Genomic DNA, 18885 nt, shown 5'->3' on the forward strand with positions numbered 1-18885 from the left:
AATTATAAAAAAAATATATAAATGATATTTCAGTAAAACAGTACTTTAACCAGGCAGACTTGTGGAAATTGTGATTATAATATTGACAAGAAAAAAAATCACTTAATAGGTTCAGTAAAACAGGGTCTTCATTTACTGGTGTCATCAAGGCACTTAGCTTCAGACAAATGGACAGTTTGCTCACTGCTCGAGTTTTATCTCTGGAATACATTATGCTATTCAAATGCTAACAAAGCAAACCTTGTGCTCCCACTCAAATTGCATCTTTCCTAATGCCATTTACATCATTATCAATCTGTGCATCCTCTCGTTAAGAATTACTTAAAAATTGAATTTGTATTATCTTCCCTCTGTGTCATGCTGTTTTGATGTACCTTATATTTTCACCGTTTTTAAGTTTCATAGTCTTGCCAATAAAGTTCGATTGAATTGAAGTGATTGCGTGTTGTGCATTTGTGTGTGCTTGCTGACTTTTTCCGCTCAGGCACTCCCTGGACAGCCCAGCCGCTGTATATCGCGGGTCCTCGTGCGGCTGCCTGCTTTCTTTTGCACGAACTGCAATGGCGGATTACGACAACTACGATGACCGGGATCGGGCTTACGGGAGCTTTGGTGGAGGACGAGGGTGAGAAAACAGCCAGTGGCATAGATCCGAGCGTTGGTGGAGCAGGGTTTGCCCCGGGCTCTGCCCACCTCAGCTCGGTTTGGGATAAGGGTGCCAACCATAGCTACGGAGTTACTGGCGCAACACCTACGGGCCTGCAGGAGAGGGCACCGGGTAGATTAGTTGGATGCAGTGGGGTGACTAGCGTTGCTACGCAGTAAGGGGGTGGACGATGAAACAAGGCCACGTAGATCGATCTGGCCTTCTGGCGGGATGAAGAGATGCGATGTGGCCCGGCTGAGTTCCAGATGCCCCGCAGCTTCATATGGCCGCTCTCTCCCGCCCGAATGCCATGGCGTGATGAGTGGGTTGCACCTGCCAGAAGGCACTTCGGGATTTCGTAGACAACCAGTCCAACGTTTCTTTTAGCTCCCTGTCACAGGGAGCTTAAAATCGGCTGAATGGGGCGCATTGTGATGAACACGTGTGCACATGGCACAGATAATGTGACGGTGAAATCGAATAGAGGATTCGTTTCTGCAAGAAAATCGGAAAGAAATAGAGGTTTTTATTGGGGAACGACAACAGGACTTCTCGATCATTGAAGTGTTATCATTTAGGCTGGTTGGTTGGAAAAACACCACAGGCAGAGAAAAGTTTCACACAATCAGTCAACAGGGTTGTGGAATATTATCTTGCATTGTGTGCACAGTTAACAAGAAAATGTCAGATGGACTGCCTGGATAGATGCACACCACGTAACATTTTAATGCTTGTTAATGCAGGGATTTTTCTCTGTTGTGTTCATTTTATGGAATGAAAGAAACTGATACAAATAACTGCACTAGGCAGTTTATTTTATTAAAGCATTCTGTTAGAGAAATATGTAAATGTTGAGAATCAGTTCAGGGTTTTCTAATGCACGCCCAAACTCTTTCAGCAGTGAACAAGATAGCTGCATTCTGATTTAATTATTTACTGAGGTTACATGTTAATTTGCAAAGAATAGTGGATGGGATCTATGAAATAGAAAATAGTGTCGTTCGTCAAGCAGGACAATAAAATTTAAATGTAGAGTGAAGACACTGTCTCTAGTGGTTTTTACATCCCAAAGAGACTTGCAAGTAGTAGAAGAAGATGTTTGTAATAGCAAATTCAATATTCCTCCTTGGGTCATGTAAGAAAGTAGACTTAACTGCGTTTATGTTAGTCATGAGTTCATAAACACTTAATATTTTGGGTAATGTTTTCTTGCTTGTCATGATCAGTGGTGTACTTGTGAGGCCTTACCATTTGTTCTGGAGTCCGATAAAAGAGTTGTGACCCCACAATTTTAGTGATGCTCAGTCTTTGTTCTTTACTAATGCAAGGCTTTTTTGAACAGAAGGCCTCGAGGTGGCAGTGGTTCAGGAGGACCCCGCAGACAGAAGGAGTTACCCATGGAGCCCCCATACACAGCATATGTTGGAAACCTGCCCTTCAACACAGTGCAGGGAGACATAGATGCCATTTTTAAAGATCTGAATGTAAGGAGTGTCCGGCTTGTCAGAGACAAAGAAACAGATAAGTTCAAAGGTACTTTATATACGAGCTGCCAAAATGGTTCCATAATCAAAACCTACCATTAGCTCTCATCTTTGTGAAAAATTACTGCCTTTTCAGATTATTATTCCAAAATTATTTTAGTCACATGTGGTGCATATCAGTTTTTTCTCGTTTTCAAGAGCTTTATAATCTGAGTCAGAACTGGAATTTACATAAATATGTTTTTAAGCATTTTGGAAGTACATAGTAATTTATTGGCTGTATTGGAAATGGAGTTGAGAAGGTTTGAGTTTAAGATGCTTTAGCGGTTAGAACTTGAGGATTCAACCGTAGTTGAACATGTTCAAAGTGCACAAATATGAATACACAGCCATATTTTCAATTGGAGGACAACTTGTTAGTGATATTTTTTAGCAATAAGTGTGCACTCAAAGTACAGGTACTGCTTCATTTCCTTTTAACAGTTTTATATAATTTATATGTTACTTGAATTTTTTTCACACAATGGTTAAGGTGACCAGTAAACCACAAGTTACCAGTTCAATACCCAGCCCTAATGATTTACTCTGAAACTTTAAGTGGAGCTTTGCAGTTTATATTAATAGAGAAACCTGCCCAAACTACCAATGAAAAAATAATCTTGGGATTGTGTTCATTAAAGATTATCTTATTGTATGTCTCTTTTGTCCATGTGCCATTATTTTGACAGTTGTATAAATCAAACTACTCTTGGATTGTTATCTTTTCTCCATCATTAATTCATCATTAATTGCTTTTACTTGACAGTATACTTGAAAGGATGCTTACAAGTGACATAATTTTAGCATGGATATACTTGGAAATAGACAGCATGTTGTTGCCAATGTTTTGTGTTAATCATGTGTTTCTGTAGCTATGGAGCACCCTGTTAGTTCTCTAGGAAAATGTGTGTTGTTTATACTACATACTAGTGACTGGGGTGTGCGTAGCTGAATGTGTGACTGGTATGTCTATGACAGAACCCTCTCCCACAGTGGTTTTTATACGGGGATAGGAGGAATCCGAAGCATGTGACTCAGATATGTTATATTTCTCATTCACTGCCCCCAAAAAGTGTGACTACCTATGTTTGTAGCGGCCCTTGGTCATGGAGGGGTTATTGCCATGTATTGCATTTCATTATAGGGTAGATCAAATTTCCATCTTGCAGTGAGGCAGTGGCCTTTCTGTATTCCAGAAGGCTGATGAATGTAACAAATGTTAGTGTGAGGTTTGTTTGCGGTCACTGGTTTGATGACAAACTTTGCATTTTTTCAGGTTTTTGTTATGTTGAATTTGATGATTTGGAATCCTTAAAAGAAGCACTGACATATGATGGAGCTGTAAGTATTCTGCTGTTAAATTTGCATAAAATGTGCGTTTTGTTTTTATTATGCACTAACAGAAAAATGGCCAGTGTTTTGGAGGTGGGGGAGTGCTTGGCATGTGGTTTAAGGCACAGTAGTCAAACAGGCTTTTGTTAAGTGGTGTTATACATTTGTAATGCACAGTGACACATGTTCAAAAATTTTAATTCTCTGAATGTTTTCGAATAAGAAAGGGACCCCACTGTTACACATTGATTTAACTTGAGTGCTTGCAATGACACACCTTATAAACTGGTAAGGTTTTTTTTTGTTTTTAAACTTTGTTGTTTTATTCAGGTGAATCAGATAATCAAAGAGCAGATACAAGTAACCTAATAACATTACTAAAACCTCTTTGCATTTGTTGTTTTTTTTTAAAGTTACAACATGAAAGGTTGATTTGTTTAAATGGAATTTTTATGCTGTTGTGTGAGCGTAGAAAGCTCTAAGTTTGGATTATAATTATAAGAAGTTTATAAATAAGTGAAATTGTTAAGTTAGGTAGCAAGAGTATTTCAAAAGGTAAGGTAACATGACTTTGTACACTTGTACGTTTATTCTAAGGCGTGTTCATTTAAAAGCAAAATAAATATAAAAAAAAAAAAAAAAACTACTTTCCTACATAGTATCTAAGAAGCCCAGGTATTTTTTCCCAGCCATGACAGTAAGATCACTATCTCTGTCTGGAACTTGTTAGTGTCAAGGTATTGCTGCTAAGACATTTCTGTATTGTGTGCATCACCATCAGGTTCAAAAGTGATAATTTCCAAAGTGCCAAGCAGGTGGAAGTCACTTAGTGAGAAGTTTATCCTGTAAGATGGATGGTCCAGCGATCTGTGTTTAAAGTACTGTAACCATTCCTGAGTAGTATTCACAGAAAATTGTCTTGCATGACTGAGAAGCAAGATAACTTCTCATTGGAGCAGTCCAGACCATTTTTGTTGAATGGATTGCTCCAGCTGCCGTAATCTATAACAATAGTGCTTAGCAGTCAATGTATTTTCTTGTAAAGAAATTTACAAAAAGCTCTGCTTTGTTTTTAACATTTTGTCCATAATTTACATTGCTGGTGGACTTCCTTTAACATCTTTGTGGGAGTAGTCAATGGGTGGACTTTTTTCAGTTATGAAAAAAAAATATGGTGCACCCTAAATTTGGTCCCTTGTACTGAAGTGCTGCTGGAATGACACACCACCTTCATATTAATGCACTAACTTATGGAAAAAAGTCCTATCAAAGTTAATTTGATCTTTTGTAAATTGCTTGGGTATGCTGTGCCTCCAGTTGCCCATGGGCAGATTTGCTAACACTAATGGTTTAGATTTTAGGTTAATTATGCACTCAACACGAAACTCCTTGTCTTCTGTTAAGAAAATGATTGAGTGCTTTGATTGTGCTTCATCTGTAACCCGTGTCCTTCCATTGTCAAAAGCATTACATCAGAACTACATCTGCTTTCATGAAATACACCTGCTGGACCATACACCTGTGTTATGAAGTAATTTGATGACACAACATGTCTGTGTGTAACACTTTTTTTGTAAGATCATTTTGGAGTGGCTCCAGTTAAAGCCTGCATCTAAATCCAGTTTGAAATAAGAGGCACTAGTTGAAAGTTGTTTTGGGTCGTATATAGATGTGCATGTGTGTGCAAAATATTATATGGAAAGTACTGTATCAGGTTCAAGTGTTTGTTTTCAATGTTTTCAACATAGTTGCATTTTAGACACTCATAAATGTCTGATCACTGTAAGACTTGTGTTTGTATTCTAGAATTTGAGTTCCTGGACTCAGAAACAAATCACTTAGTCTAAGTGGAGCTTGGAACCGTTGTTAGTAATGTAAAATGCTAAAAGCATGTTGATTTTGGGGGAAAAAATGTTCCAGTAGGTTTTACTCCATTGAAATAATGATGGAAAGTTATTCTGGATGAATTTATTTATATTTAACTGTAATTTGTTACCCTTGATTTAAAATAAATAATGTTAAGATTTTAAGTTTCAGCATAATTAAAGGCAATAATGTATTAAAACTATTTGGAATATCAATTTCCCTATATGCACTTTTATATTAGTACTTCAGTCTAGGTTGTGACTTAACTATTTTCAATCCATGCACTACAATATAAAGGTTTTTGCCTACTTTTGTACAATGTATTGTGAATTTAAAATCCCTTGATTCAGTGATAAGAACACATTGTGCAGGCTCCCAAAGATATGTAGGTGGCACCATGTAGTTATGATGCATTTCATGATAAACAGTTTTCAATATTTTAACATGTTTAGTTGTCATTCGATCTGATTTATTGGGCAGGAAAGTGCTATAAAGTATAAACAAATGGTGAGTTGTATGTTAAATGTTTTTTTGTTTTGCAGTCTTGATTTATTTTTTCTTTGTTCATTTCTTGTGCTTTGTCAATTTATTTGTCTATTTTACGTAAGGGAACATTCTCAAAACTGCCAAAGGGTTGCAAGGGCTGGAGCTTGTTCACAGCGTTATGTCCAAGGTAGGAGAAATCTCTGGACAGTAACAGTGGATTAGAGGCCCCACTCGTGGACAGACACACATGGGGTCAATAACATGTACATGTTTAGAAGCTGGGTGTAAAACCCTGAAAAACATAAGAATATAACATAAGAATATACAAACTCTATGCAGTCATCAACCAGGTCTGTCCTACTTGTGACACTCCACCTACAGATAGGTGCTGTTCTACTATGCTAAATTACAACTTGAGTAGGAGTGTATAGTGGACGGATAGTGATATTTCAAGATTAGTCCCTGGGACTGTTGAGACTACTGGAGTCTTCATTTCATAATGAATACTCTCTTCATTATTTATTTTGACTCCTTTTTCCTTACTGGCAAATATACTTTAGTTAGGGCACTGTAATGTGATATAATTTTAGAATATTACAGACACTTGTAAATTTTGCTGTAACTTTTAATACATGATTCGGTCTATTTTCCATTTATTTTTTTCATTCAGTTGAGTTTTTGATTCATCCAAAGAGCAGAGCATTAATATGATGCTTTAACACTAGAATCCCTGAAACCTATGAAAATATTTGTAATGCCGGGCCACCTTAAATTCCCTCACACCTCCTTATCAATGTCTTTGTTATGCAAATGTATCAATCAGCACAGGCAGCAGGCAGCCTGCTCACTCATCCCCCACCGAGGCAGCTGAAGTCAGATGCAAAATACTAAGCTGAAGTCTCTTTATGTGGGAGTGAGGTGTCTGGAATTGTATAGGGTAAATAATATATTATTATTTGGAATACATGCATCTCGTGTGTTCTGTGTCTACAGTGATCTGTGTAAATGTAGGATGACGGGAAATGCAAGACAAGAAATGTTGAACACATAACTAAAACATTTTTTTCATGTTATAGTAATAATTGACAAAATGTTGACGTGAAGACTGAAGTCCAAATTTCAAGTAAACACTTTCACAAAAGGTATAGCAAAACAAGTGCGCTTTTATTCAAAAATATAACCGAAGAAGAAAATTTTTACAAGTTACTGTAAATGTGTAAAAACTGAAGCCCAACTGTCAATCGATACAAAGTAGACATGTCCGCTTGGTTGGTGCAGAAGTAAGGACTTCTGTCTCACAATCAAGAGGTTGTGGGTTGGGTCCCGGGTTTTTCTCACATTTACTGTTGTAAGTAGTGAGCTGCTATTATCTTTACTAGTATATAATTAATACATACATTTGATTTGAGTCTGTAACATCTGATGTAAATTTATGGTACTTGTAAAAGTTAGCGCTGAAGAACTAAAAGCAGACACGCAAATGCAGCTGAATCATTTTTTCTTGGTGTCTTGTTGAGCAAACAGATACCGCAGTGTCTATGGTGGATGTTACTTTTCCTCGCACATGGACAGTCACATCAACATGTCATTTGAACAATTTTTTTTATCCAAGATTAAAAATGAAAAAAAAAAAAAAATTCAGTTTTATTCAAGAATCTAAGAATAAAACAATAAAAAATTTTCATATGACATGTTGATATGAATGTCCATGTGCGAGGAAAAGTAACATCTTTTACAAGTACCATAAATATACACAGGATATTATAGACTCGCATCAAATGTATGTTTTTATTATATGATAATAATATTAGCAGTTCACTACTCCATATGCAAAAGCCGATGCAGGATTCGAACCTATTGCCTCCCGGTTACTAAATATGGCAGCTTATCCACTGCGCCATTTGTGTAGATCCATGACCAACCCACATTACCACTAACAACTGGTTGAAAATGAAATGTGCAAACACACACATATGCGAACGTCTTTTTCTTTTACCGACTGAAAGTGGGGCTTCAGCATCATGTCAGTTGAGCAATTTCTTTTTCTTTCGGTTGTATTCTTGAATAAAAGCATACTTGTTTTGTTACACCTTTTGTGAAAGTGTTTATTGGATATTTGGGCTTCAGTCTTCACACATCCTATACTTCACGTCAAAATGATGTCGTTATTACTACAGCATATGAAGACATCTTCTATTTTAGCCATATGTTCAGCATTTCTTGCCTCACATTTCCTCTGTGATTCTATATTTACACAGATCGTTGTAGACACGAAGCACACATAAAATATATTTAATTTCACGATATTTCATTACCCATATAATTCCTTACAAACGCTTCACCAGATAAAAACAGACTTGAACTGTGAAGATTGCAGCAGGGCAATGCCTTCATCTGACTGAATGGGGGGTGAAGGTCAGGGACAATGGGGGGCGGGGGGGGGGAGTTGGGGAATCATAAGCTTCAGGGATTCTAGTGTTAATATTTTTAATTGGGAGTTTATGCTGTTGTTTGGGCATAGATAGCTCTAAATGCAATGAATACGTAAAATGAATATTTACTACAGTGTTATATCCACCTGTGTACTCACTTACAGACAATGGCTAAATTAAGCAATAATGAGAAAGGTGCATTCAATCTAATGCATAAAACGTGCAAATAATTGTTAAATTCTTAATACAAAGAGAACAAAATATGAATTAACAAACTAAAATTAGATAACTGTTTAAGGCAGGGTCCCAATTGTAAAGCAGAAATTGGTTGGTGCAAAACATGCTGCCCCATGGGGCCTGAGTTTGAAAATTACTTCAAACAGTAATGTTGCATCACCATTGTTGTATCAAAAGCAATGTTGCATAGCCAGGCTCCGTGACATCATTTACTTGTCTGTTGCCTCACAGTTTAGGTGATATGAAGTTGTCAGACATGATGGTTTCCCTTCATGATCAGTTAGTTTTATATAAGTAGCCTGAACTTTGATCATGTTATATCTCTTGTTCTTTAGTCTTAGCTTTTGGACAGTTGTAAATGGGATACCCACAGTGATTTCAGTTGGTGGTAGAATGCTGCAATTTTACATTCTAGATGTTGTTCATCTGTGCAATATGGTCTACTAAACATTTCTGACGTTTGAATGGTCAGAGTTGGCTTAAGGGAGACCTATTTTTCATGATATTGCATGTTTTAGTATAAGAGCTTTGAATCATTAGAATTCATAACTAATTTTACCAACATAAAAATGCCTTCTTCCACTGAGATGAATAACCTATCTACTGATGCTTTATAAGCGTAATTAAGACCAAAGGACAATTTTGCTAAGGACTTGTTACATAGGAATAAATGTGTAATGGATGCATTTTTGCACTACCTAATGTGTTACAAAGTTTTTAATATCTTTGACCAAGGTAGCCCAACTCCTAATTTCCTGTGCAATTGCAGTTTAAAGGCGCCAGCTGTAGTTGAGCTGAATGAGGATCATGGGACCACCAATTAAGAGTGTGATTGTTTTCCCACAGCTTTTGGGTGACCGGTCATTGCGAGTCGACATAGCAGAAGGCCGTAAGCAGGAAAAAGGTGCAGGTGGCTTTGGCTTTCGAAAAGGTGGAGCAGATGAGAGAGGTACATTTAAATTTTTTTGGACGTGTGACCTGCTGCTTTTAAAGTTTTATATACTGTTAAGGTTTTGCTCAAGGACTAATTTCATTCTTGTCAACACTAGAGCTCTCTAAAGGATATTTAAATTGAATGTCTACCTCCACAAACAGTTCCTGTGCTTGTTTCAGTATGTGAACAATCAACTAGTTCTGTTTAACAAAGGAGAAATTAACTTTTTCTCTATCACCCCACTTGGAATAACAAAATTGTGTGCCGATATCCTTCTATTAAACTTTATATATGGCATCACAAATTTAAATGTTGTGCTAAAAGAGAAAACAAACACTTAACCTTTTATTTTGTATTACTCTCATGCATTGTCCTTCCATATTTTCATTCTTTGTATTTTTTTTCCATTTATTTTTTATTAAGAAAAATTAGTTTTTACAAAAGTGTTGGTATGGAATTGTAATGCAGCAGCAATTGTTCCATGTCCTATGGCAAGGTTTCAATGACCATTCTGCTCCTAAATGCCATATTTTTGTAGATTGTCCCCCCCAGAAATCTTTCTTCCTTCCACAAAGAAATGCATCATTCAGTTGGCAACTCTGAACTAATTTTGTTTGGGTGCACTTTGTAGAGTTCTGACATCCCATCCATTGTTTGTTCTTTTCTTGTGTCTAGTGTTGAGTGTATATTTTGTGCATTGTTGCTGCTGGGATAGGTTCTGGTTTGCCAGATTTGACTTATGAAAATGGATGGATGGCAGCATGTTATGGTAGAGTAAGCAAATAAGTTTTGCTATACAAAAGTAGCATTTCAATGTTTGTTTCCAAATTAAAGATTTAAGTTTTCCTGAAGCAGGTTTGTGTGACAAGTGGTATATGAATGTAGAGCTGGGGTCTCATTTATAAAACTGTGCATGGATTTTAGTGTAAAAATATGTGAATGCCAGAAAACAGAAAAATGCATGAGTCAAAAAAAAATTGATTTATAATTGATTTTATATTATATGTTTCTACACAGTTTACCTTTATAAGTCTCAGTCATGTTGTAAATGTGCATTTATGAATGCACCTCGAACTCTGACTGGTTGCTGCCCTGAAACAACCATACACAGACTATGTTAATTGACCTCATACATATATAATCACAATGCTGCAGAACATATTTGGCTGGTAGAGCAACCACCCTCCTGATGCATCAAAACTCTGCCACCTGCATATTCAAGAGTATCTAGCTATGCTTTGCAACTGACCACAGGATTCTACGTGGCATTAAAGCTCCTCTCCTCTGCATTATTCATATCAAGGTAAGGCTCCAGAGCCTCAGTGGGTAGGTAGTATTACTTGGAGCATGTGATGATATGATTGTTGTTACAGTGAATAGTACAGACCACTGAAAAACTGAGGATTGAGCCAGTTACTTTGCCAACAAGCCAGCCACCACGTATAGTATCGTTATGCCTGCCAAAGCTATTTTCTCGTAAAATAAATGAATCCTGATGTTTGTTATTCTCACTTTGGCATCACAGATGGCTTGTGCATTAATGGAATGGAACTGCTTTTGTTTAACAAAAGCAGTTTTCATTTTCAGTAGGTGCCCTTATTGCAATATAATACTCTTTTACATTAGGAGAACCAGACACTGATGCAAATTTGTCTTTTTATGTTGGCAAAAACATGTTTTATATGTGTACATCCACACCATCCAAAAACTGAATGTAGCACCTTGTAGGTTGGTTAATGGTTTCCAGCAGGCATGATGGAGTGAAGCTTGGCTGAGATATTCCTGACCTGCCAGCTAGTTCCCTGAAATGTAACAACAGGTAGGCTATATAAACTGACGAAAAAACAAAAAAACTTGGTTGGTGCAAATATGCATCTTTAACCTTTTCAAAAAGGAACTAAAATCCGTTCTGCACGTCTTAATTATCTCTTTTAAGGTGTAATATGTTTGTCACATTGATGCACATTCTGATAACGCTTTGGTGATAATGAATTATTATACAAGACTCATTATACCTTGTTTGGCTGCATTTCCCTGCTTGATCAAGTTAGGACATTTCACCAGCTTCTCTGAAATGTTGCATGCGAATGGGTTACATTTGAAATAAATACATACATGTTCTTCTGTAAAGTTTTATTATGTTGATAAAACGCAAGGTTTGTGTAGAAAGCTGCATTTGCCCATTTGAGTCTGTTTTTGTGTGAATGCAAGTTTTATAAATCTGACCCCTGATATATGCATGATACATAGATGTACTTACACATCCCAAAGACATGTTGGTGAATTTGATTGAGTTTACTCAATTTTTTTTTTTTTTTTTGGACTCTCATGACATCCTTGGACTGATTACTTGGTTCTATGGGCGTGATGCTGCTAGATGTGCTTCTTTTTTTTTCTTTTTCTTCTTAAGGCTAAAAATGTTAATTTACTGAACATAGCTAGTGATTTTCTTTCTTATTATCAAAAAAGTTAGGATCTGGGGAGGTATGGAAGAAGATTTGTTTAAAAGTAGTAGTAGTAGAGTGCAGTTTAAGAAAAATGTTTTTAAAAAATAATTACTGTAAGATTCATTTCTCACTGAGAATACATGAGTACTTGTCATCACAGAAAATATTCTTAATCTAATATAAAATTAATGATTTAAACAGTACTTGAGAATTACTGTTTTGTTTTTCACATTGATAGAATGAATTGGGTGTGCCATTTGCACTGCTATTCCAAGAGAATGATTTCATAAATCTGTTTTCTTTTCACTGAAGCAGGAGTCTACCACTCATTAACTCCCAATGCTGTCAAAAATTTGTAGAGCAATAGAAAGTAACATTTTTCTTTCTCTTTTAGGTAGATTCCACGATATAATTGTTGGTTTCTTAAGTTGTGTGTTTGTAATGGTGGCTATAATTGTTCCCATTGGATCTGGATCTATATAATTGACAAGGGACTTTGCTTCCTAACTTGATTTCCAAGCCATTATAAGCAGCATAATCCCAAATGCCTTTTGGTTGCACATATTCTAACTTCAAAATGCTAATAATTAGTGTGTTATTCAACACAGTATGTGGACATGAAGCCCTTCATGTCTGTCTTGTGGTACAAGTTCAGGGGCAATTCACTGTGGTGCTTGAGAGGACAAGCAAGTCCAGGTCTCCAGTAAAACTGCAAGTACATCCTCAGGCCTTGCAGTGTTCGTCACCAATTTAGCAGTGTGCCCCATCACTGAAATCTGTGCTGCTTGTTTCGCTGCAGGCCGTGCAGGTTCCAGAGGTCCCCGTGGAGGAGGGCGGGATTCCGGAGAAGACTACAGCCCATCTGGAGGTGGTCAGCAGTGTTTTCATTATATATGTATTCAATTTCTTTTGTTTGATATGTTGAATATAGTACATGCCATTCTTAGTCAGAACTGTGCAAGTTATCTTCCTGATGCTTTCAGATATTTTAATTGGAAGATTCCCTTGCTTTTAGGCCCATTTTTGTATTCTTGGCAGTGTTTTTGCTGATTCCTCTACATCCTACCCAAAGGTACTGAATATTACTCATCACATGATCTACTGGGAATAGTCTGCCACACAGTTAACTAATATTTAAGCTGAATTTCTTTTTCCAGCTACTCTTCAGGTTGGTGGTACTTTCGACTAAAAACCAGAGGAAATTGTTTCTCAAAGATGACTTTGGTTTATTTCTCTGAAGGTTTTCGAGATGATGACTTCCTAGGTGGGAGGAGTCGAGGTGGTCGCCCTGGTGACAGACGAGGAGGAGGAGGAGGAGGAGGAGGTGCTTCTGTGGGAATGAGTCGGTACAGAGATGGACCACCTAGGGGGTCCTCAATGGACTTCAGAGAGCCTTCAGAAGGTATATAATTATCTTGATATCATTAATAGTAAGCTTAAGAAGAGAAGCTGACCAGGTAGCCATTATTCTGGAATGTTCAGCTAGTGATGTGGACCTTAAAGCGCACCTTAATCACATTTTCATTGAGGCTTTTTAAAATCTATGTATGACCTCTGGTTAAATATTATGCTTACATTCACTGTAAATCCAATGTTTGATAATAAAGTTGGACCAAACGGAGCTACAAAATAAATAAAGTTAAAAGTCATGTTTTGAATATGTTTAAGTAAAGGCAGTGAAGTAAAGGTACATTGTGCCAGTAGCAGTAAAGAAAAAAAAAATGATGAAAATGGAAGCCAAGGATAATAGATCTAGTTCTTTTTCCTCACAGTGGCAAGTTGACTGGGTTTGAATTCTGGCCCAGTCACTCTGTGAAATCTGGAACACTTTCTTATGCTGTGTTATATACGTATTTGTGTTTGTATTTTTTTTAACGCTCCAGTTTTCAGACTACAGCTGAAAGGTGTGTGTGTGTGTTTAGTTTAAGCTCTAAATTGGCATTATAGGAGTGAATTTGTCTTAAGATGGACTGATACCTTGTCCATAGTTAGTTCCTGTCTTATGGATTTTGTTACTTTTCATAAACTCTGGCTCACAACAACTCTGAGAACTTTACTAAGCATGTTTTGGATTGGAAGATGGATTGAAAGGAACATTGAATTGATTAATCGCAAATAGTTACCAGTAGCACAGAAAGCGATCAGTGTTAATTATAAAGCCGTAGCAATGCAAAAAACCCTGTCAAGTTTAGCTTAGTTGCTCAATTTGGACTGATATTTGAATAGCTGCTATAATTAGCCTACAGTTCCAAAAGATGGACTTCTTGGAATAATAAGTTTCTATTGCTTTTAAAATTGTTTAAGAGATGGGTTGGATGAATCATGTTTAAAATATTGTTGATGCCTGGCTACATGATTATGAGTAAGTAAAGCTCTTACTTTAAATGCTCAAAATCAAACTTATTTAGACTAACTTTACATTAGTTTCTGTATCAGACCCCCATAAATAGTCATAATGTAATCCTAAAATTCTCAGTATTTCTTTATATTTTATTTTCACTATGCTGATGTTTATTTAATTATGTCTTTTGGATGTTTTGCAACATATGTCATAAGCCCCTTAGCATATGACAAAATGGAAGATCATCTGTGATAAGTCAAATGTAGAGAATGAAAAGCTAATTTGATAAAAGTGGAGGACAAAAGCTTTAATTTAAACCACTACATGACAATTTCAAATGAATTCAAACAGGACAACACAGTCAAGGGTGGAAAAGTACAACAGTGATGTTGTATTTATATTTAAAATTTGTTAAACCAGTTCTGTTGCTTCACACAGGTGGTGATTAGAACTGGAGTGTAAGCCTTTATTGGAAATATTACAACTTGGGTAAATCATAGAGAGAGAGAGAGAAATATTGGCAGAAAGTAGAAATCATTTCCATACAAGTGTGTATATATCAGAATACCATTTATGATAATAGAGGGCAGTACTGGGACACAGTAGTTAGAACTACTTCCTTACAGATCCAGTGTCCTGAGTTGAAATCCCAGACAGTTTTTTTTGGGGGGATTGGGGGCCTGGTCCTGAGAAGATACACATCTTCCTTGGTTCTCACATATCTCTTCCAGAATTCGAATGAAAGGGTGTAGCCCACCCAGTTATAAGGAACCAAAAGGAACTTACTGATTTACCTCTCTATTACATTAATAAAAAGTTTTCCATCATGTCCACCTTATGCAGCCTTGACCACTCCCTTCCACACAGCTCGCCCAATCATTACTCCTACTGTGCACATCCTCTTTCAGTACCACACCATGACACTCTTCGCGCAAACTTGCTTTTCAACACAATTGGTTATAATGGCAAGGAGAAAAGCAAATTATCTAGTCAAGAATGTCGAATTGTAGATCATGATAGAAAAAGAGTGGCAAGAGCTGATGATGAACATCGAAAAAAGGGGTGCATGTAATAAAAATCAAGAACAAAGAAAATCGTCCACTAAATGAAAAAGAGAAAAATATCCTGAACAATATGCGAACAGAAATGCAAAAAAGCAACATTTTTAGAATGCAAGTTAGAGGATAAAGTAATTCATAATATTGTTTTTGGCAAGGCGTTAATTAAATTTTTTATTTACTTTTTATTACGTTTTATTAAGTTTTACTCTTCTTTTTACCATGTTTTACTATTCACTTTTATTTAAAACAGACAGTTGTACTGAAATATTCAAGTAACTGATTTTCTGTCTAATAACTAAGGACCAAACCATCTTCCTCCTGCACCCTGAATACTCTTCTATATTGCTATCTCTTTAAATACAGTCGCTTTCTGTAACGGAGGAGCACCCTTGACACCCTTTGAGATAGTGGGTGCCTATCGCTCTCCCCCAGGGGTTGGCAAGCGAAGCGAGCAGGGAGCAGAGCCCCCTAGTTATCTATAAATAATTGAACAAACTAATATCTTAAATAAAATTGTCATATTTACTAAATGGTTGCAAATCCTTGCCTGTCAATGACTGTCTGAAGTCTGGAACCTGTGGACATCACCAGGCACTGGGTTTCTTCCCTGGTGATGCTCTACTAGACGTGTACTGTAGCCATCTTTAGTTCCCGCTTATTTTGGGGGCTTTTTGAATTTTTTTGTCTTCCACAAGTGAAATGCATGCGGGTGTTGCTGTGCTCTGCTTAGCTTATAGGGATGTGTTGGTCATCATTATCACTTTGATCAGAAGGTTCTTTTAACCAATAAGATGACATTGCAGAACTGCTGTGTTTACCTGAATTTGGTGTGGTGTACCTGGAACTTCACACTGCTGCTCATTTTAATGTGTGTGCTTTTCTTCCAGAGGAAAGAGCACAGAGACCAAGACTCCAGCTAAAACCTCGAACAGTCGATGCTCCTCTAAACCAAGTCGCCAACCCACATTCTGCCATATTCGGTGGGGCTAAGCCCCGTGAGGAGGTCATTCCCAAAGAAAAGGACTAAAGTGACCAGGAAACTTGCAGCAAAGCCACAGAGAACTGGGGAGGGGCTTGGAACTGTAGCAAGAATCCTGCCAGTGGAAATGCCACCTTCCTACCAGTAGGCAAGTCTGCCCCTCCTCTTCTGAAGCTGATCAAGAAAATCTGTATTAAACGAGCCACACACACACGTGCGCGTGCGCGCACACACAAAGAGCAGCTTGTGAATGCATGTCGGCTGTTAACAAGTGGTTTTTACGTACACCTCTGCTTCCCTGTATTTAGTGCCTGCTTTGTACTGTAGTTACCGGGGTGGGAGGGGGGCAGACTGTTTACCTGCTGGTTTTAAACATGTAAGTAAAGCTGATACTGAAAAAGCTGATAAAGAAATACTGTATATAAACGTAAATGAGGAAAAAATGTTTAATCCAAACTGGCATTTTTGTCTCCCAAATCTTTTTTTTTTTTTTTTTTTTTTTTTTTTTTTTTTTGTTTGTTTTACTGTCAAAATAAATCTGTTGCTTTTGTGCTGCCATCATCTGTTCTTTGAGCATTGGTTCTCTGAATTGTACTTGTGAGTTTACAATGTATCATCCCTGTTTTATTTCAATATATATTTTTAAGATAATAAAATTCTAAAAAGGCTGCATTATTCTGAAAAGCTAAAGTTTGGATATTTTGGCAGATTCATTTTGAAAATCTTTCAGACATCATTGAAGAAAATGAGTTCTGAAGCTGTGTTTGGGAACTCTGCTTCAGGCTGGTAGGAATGTGTTTTTGGAACTTTAAAAGAAGTGATAGGAACAGGTTCATTAAACCAATGTCAATTTTATGTTTCTTTTAGAGAACATTCAGCTGTCTGAAATGAACATGTGTGTCTAACATGTCATGACTCAGAATGTCTGAAAGATTTTTGATGTTATCCCCACCTTGCTTTCCTCCTTTTTTGTTTTGTTTTTACAACCCCAGCTAACATGCTTAGAAGTGACAGCAGGTGCAGTACTGTACAACAGGGTATTGTTAGGGGCTTTATGGCAGGTTACCAGTCTTGCTTCTCTTGGTCAATTTCACCCTGTTCTGTTGAATGTTCTTTGCAATAACTTGTGATTACATTGCTGAGCGTGATAACTATCACAGGCCGATCCATCCTGGGTGCCATTGGCAGTGGATCCTCATTTAAAAATAGCATTCACATCCCTCATCCAGTGCTCTGGCAGCTGGGATTCTTTGGCCCGCTATCATACTCCCCTCATCGTGTCAAATGTGATTATTGGATGAAGTGTTAGGTAATTTAAGCTTCCACAGTTAGTGTTTCCTTTATTAGGTAGGGGTTATCTGCTTTTCAGCATTAGTCAATTGAATTTTACACAGCAATGCTAGCAATACTAAACAAGTGCTTGCATCAAAGGTGGCACTACAGGTGTCTTGGCTGCTAGCTAGGCCTTGAACCGCAGGCCAGGCTCCCTGCTGCTGTGCAGTTTTGCATTGTTGGAGGTGGCATAGCCAATCTGCTTAGCAGCACAGAGGACCGAGGCATTCAGCAGCAAGGTGTTTGTGCTATATCTGTGGCAGAGGAGTACAGCTACTTCATTGTCCTTATGTCATGGAATGATTTCTCCTCATTTTATTCCAACTATAGAACAATGAATTAGCTTTTTGCTTATGCACGAGTTGGTCTTGGCTAGCTGAGGAGCCTGGGTCCTGTGGCTGTTTTAATACTACCAAGCACATGAAATTGTATTTGCATCTGACATTTATAGAGCCCAATTGAAGTAATGTCTTGCCGACCCTCTCCTACAGCCACCTGGGCTTTGAGGGGGTGATGATTAGCATTCAGTAAGCACTCCAGCTAAACACACGCTGTGCTGTCTCTTTTTAATGCAAACTCCCACACACTTGTGATCACCTATAGGAACCATTTGTCAAACACTCATCACATAGGACATGCAATGCTTGTATTTCTTCTGTGTGAATTTTGCTGATTTAACCCTTACAGGGGTGAGGGGTGGGCATTTTTTTCTTTGGTTTAATACTTTGCTTTGTAAGTAATGTTTCACATTCTGGTCAACTGTGTTGGCTTTTAAATGTAAGAGAACAACTCCCCAATACATAAAACACACTGCTTCATAAATAAAATATTTAAAAATACAGAAAAAACTGAAAACTCCAGAGATACAAAAAATTGGTATTTTGTGAATGATCTTTTAAATAAAATAAGATGTTAAATAACACTGAAGTTGTAGTATTCTTTGTGTCTCCTGGGATGGTAGCTAGCTTTTTATGCCTGACTTTCTGGTGCCTTCTTGTTGAAAGACTTTGGTCTAGGAGGTCCGCAGTGGGTGCAGGATTACATTCCAACCAGTTTTGTAATTAGAAGTCAGGCCTAGCAGATAATGAAGCTTGGTATTTAATTATATGACTTATTGGTGCTTTAATTTTTCATTAAAGTCAAATCTTTACCACATTGTAGATTTTTTTTTATTTTCTGAGAACATTATGCATATGATTTATGATCCAGAACAGATTTGTACTTCTTGGGCCTTCTCTCGCATTTGTTTCAAAACATTGTATGTTCATC

At 37.3% G+C, this 18885-nt stretch overlaps 1 protein-coding gene across 6 annotated transcripts; it reads left to right on the forward strand.

Annotated features, from left to right (window-relative positions):
* The first annotated feature begins 466 nt into the window (after positions 1-466).
* On the forward strand, positions 467-18538 carry eif4h (eukaryotic translation initiation factor 4h). Of its 6 annotated transcripts, none has more exons than XM_028806927.2 (7): positions 467-625; positions 1992-2179; positions 3446-3510; positions 9369-9471; positions 12703-12774; positions 13144-13305; positions 16193-18538. In XM_028806927.2, the coding sequence occupies exons 1-7, from the start codon at positions 561-563 to the stop codon at positions 16330-16332; spliced, it is 795 nt and encodes a 264-aa protein (XP_028662760.1). In that variant the 5' UTR covers positions 467-560; the 3' UTR covers positions 16333-18538. The 6 variants fall into 6 exon arrangements, with proteins under 6 accessions (XP_028662760.1, XP_028662763.1, XP_028662759.1 ...); XM_028806926.2 differs by having other exon boundaries at positions 480-625; positions 1989-2179; XM_028806928.2 differs by having other exon boundaries at positions 480-625; positions 1989-2179; positions 12703-12771.
* The last annotated feature ends 347 nt before the right edge of the window (positions 18539-18885 follow it).

This window comes from Erpetoichthys calabaricus, chromosome 8 (genome assembly GCF_900747795.2).
Source record: "Erpetoichthys calabaricus chromosome 8, fErpCal1.3, whole genome shotgun sequence".
Taxonomy (NCBI): Eukaryota; Metazoa; Chordata; class Cladistia; order Polypteriformes; family Polypteridae; genus Erpetoichthys; species Erpetoichthys calabaricus.

Bases quoted from the DNA above. Each gene is read 5' to 3' on its own strand.
- eif4h (XM_028806926.2), top strand. From the start codon at position 561: ATGGCGGATTACGACAACTACGATGACCGGGATCGGGCTTACGGGAGC. The intron at 9,472-12,702 runs GTACATTTAAAT...GTTTCGCTGCAG, and splicing joins AGGTGGAGCAGATGAGAGAG to GCCGTGCAGGTTCCAGAGGT. The intron at 12,775-13,143 runs GTCAGCAGTGTT...ATTTCTCTGAAG, and splicing joins CTACAGCCCATCTGGAGGTG to GTTTTCGAGATGATGACTTC.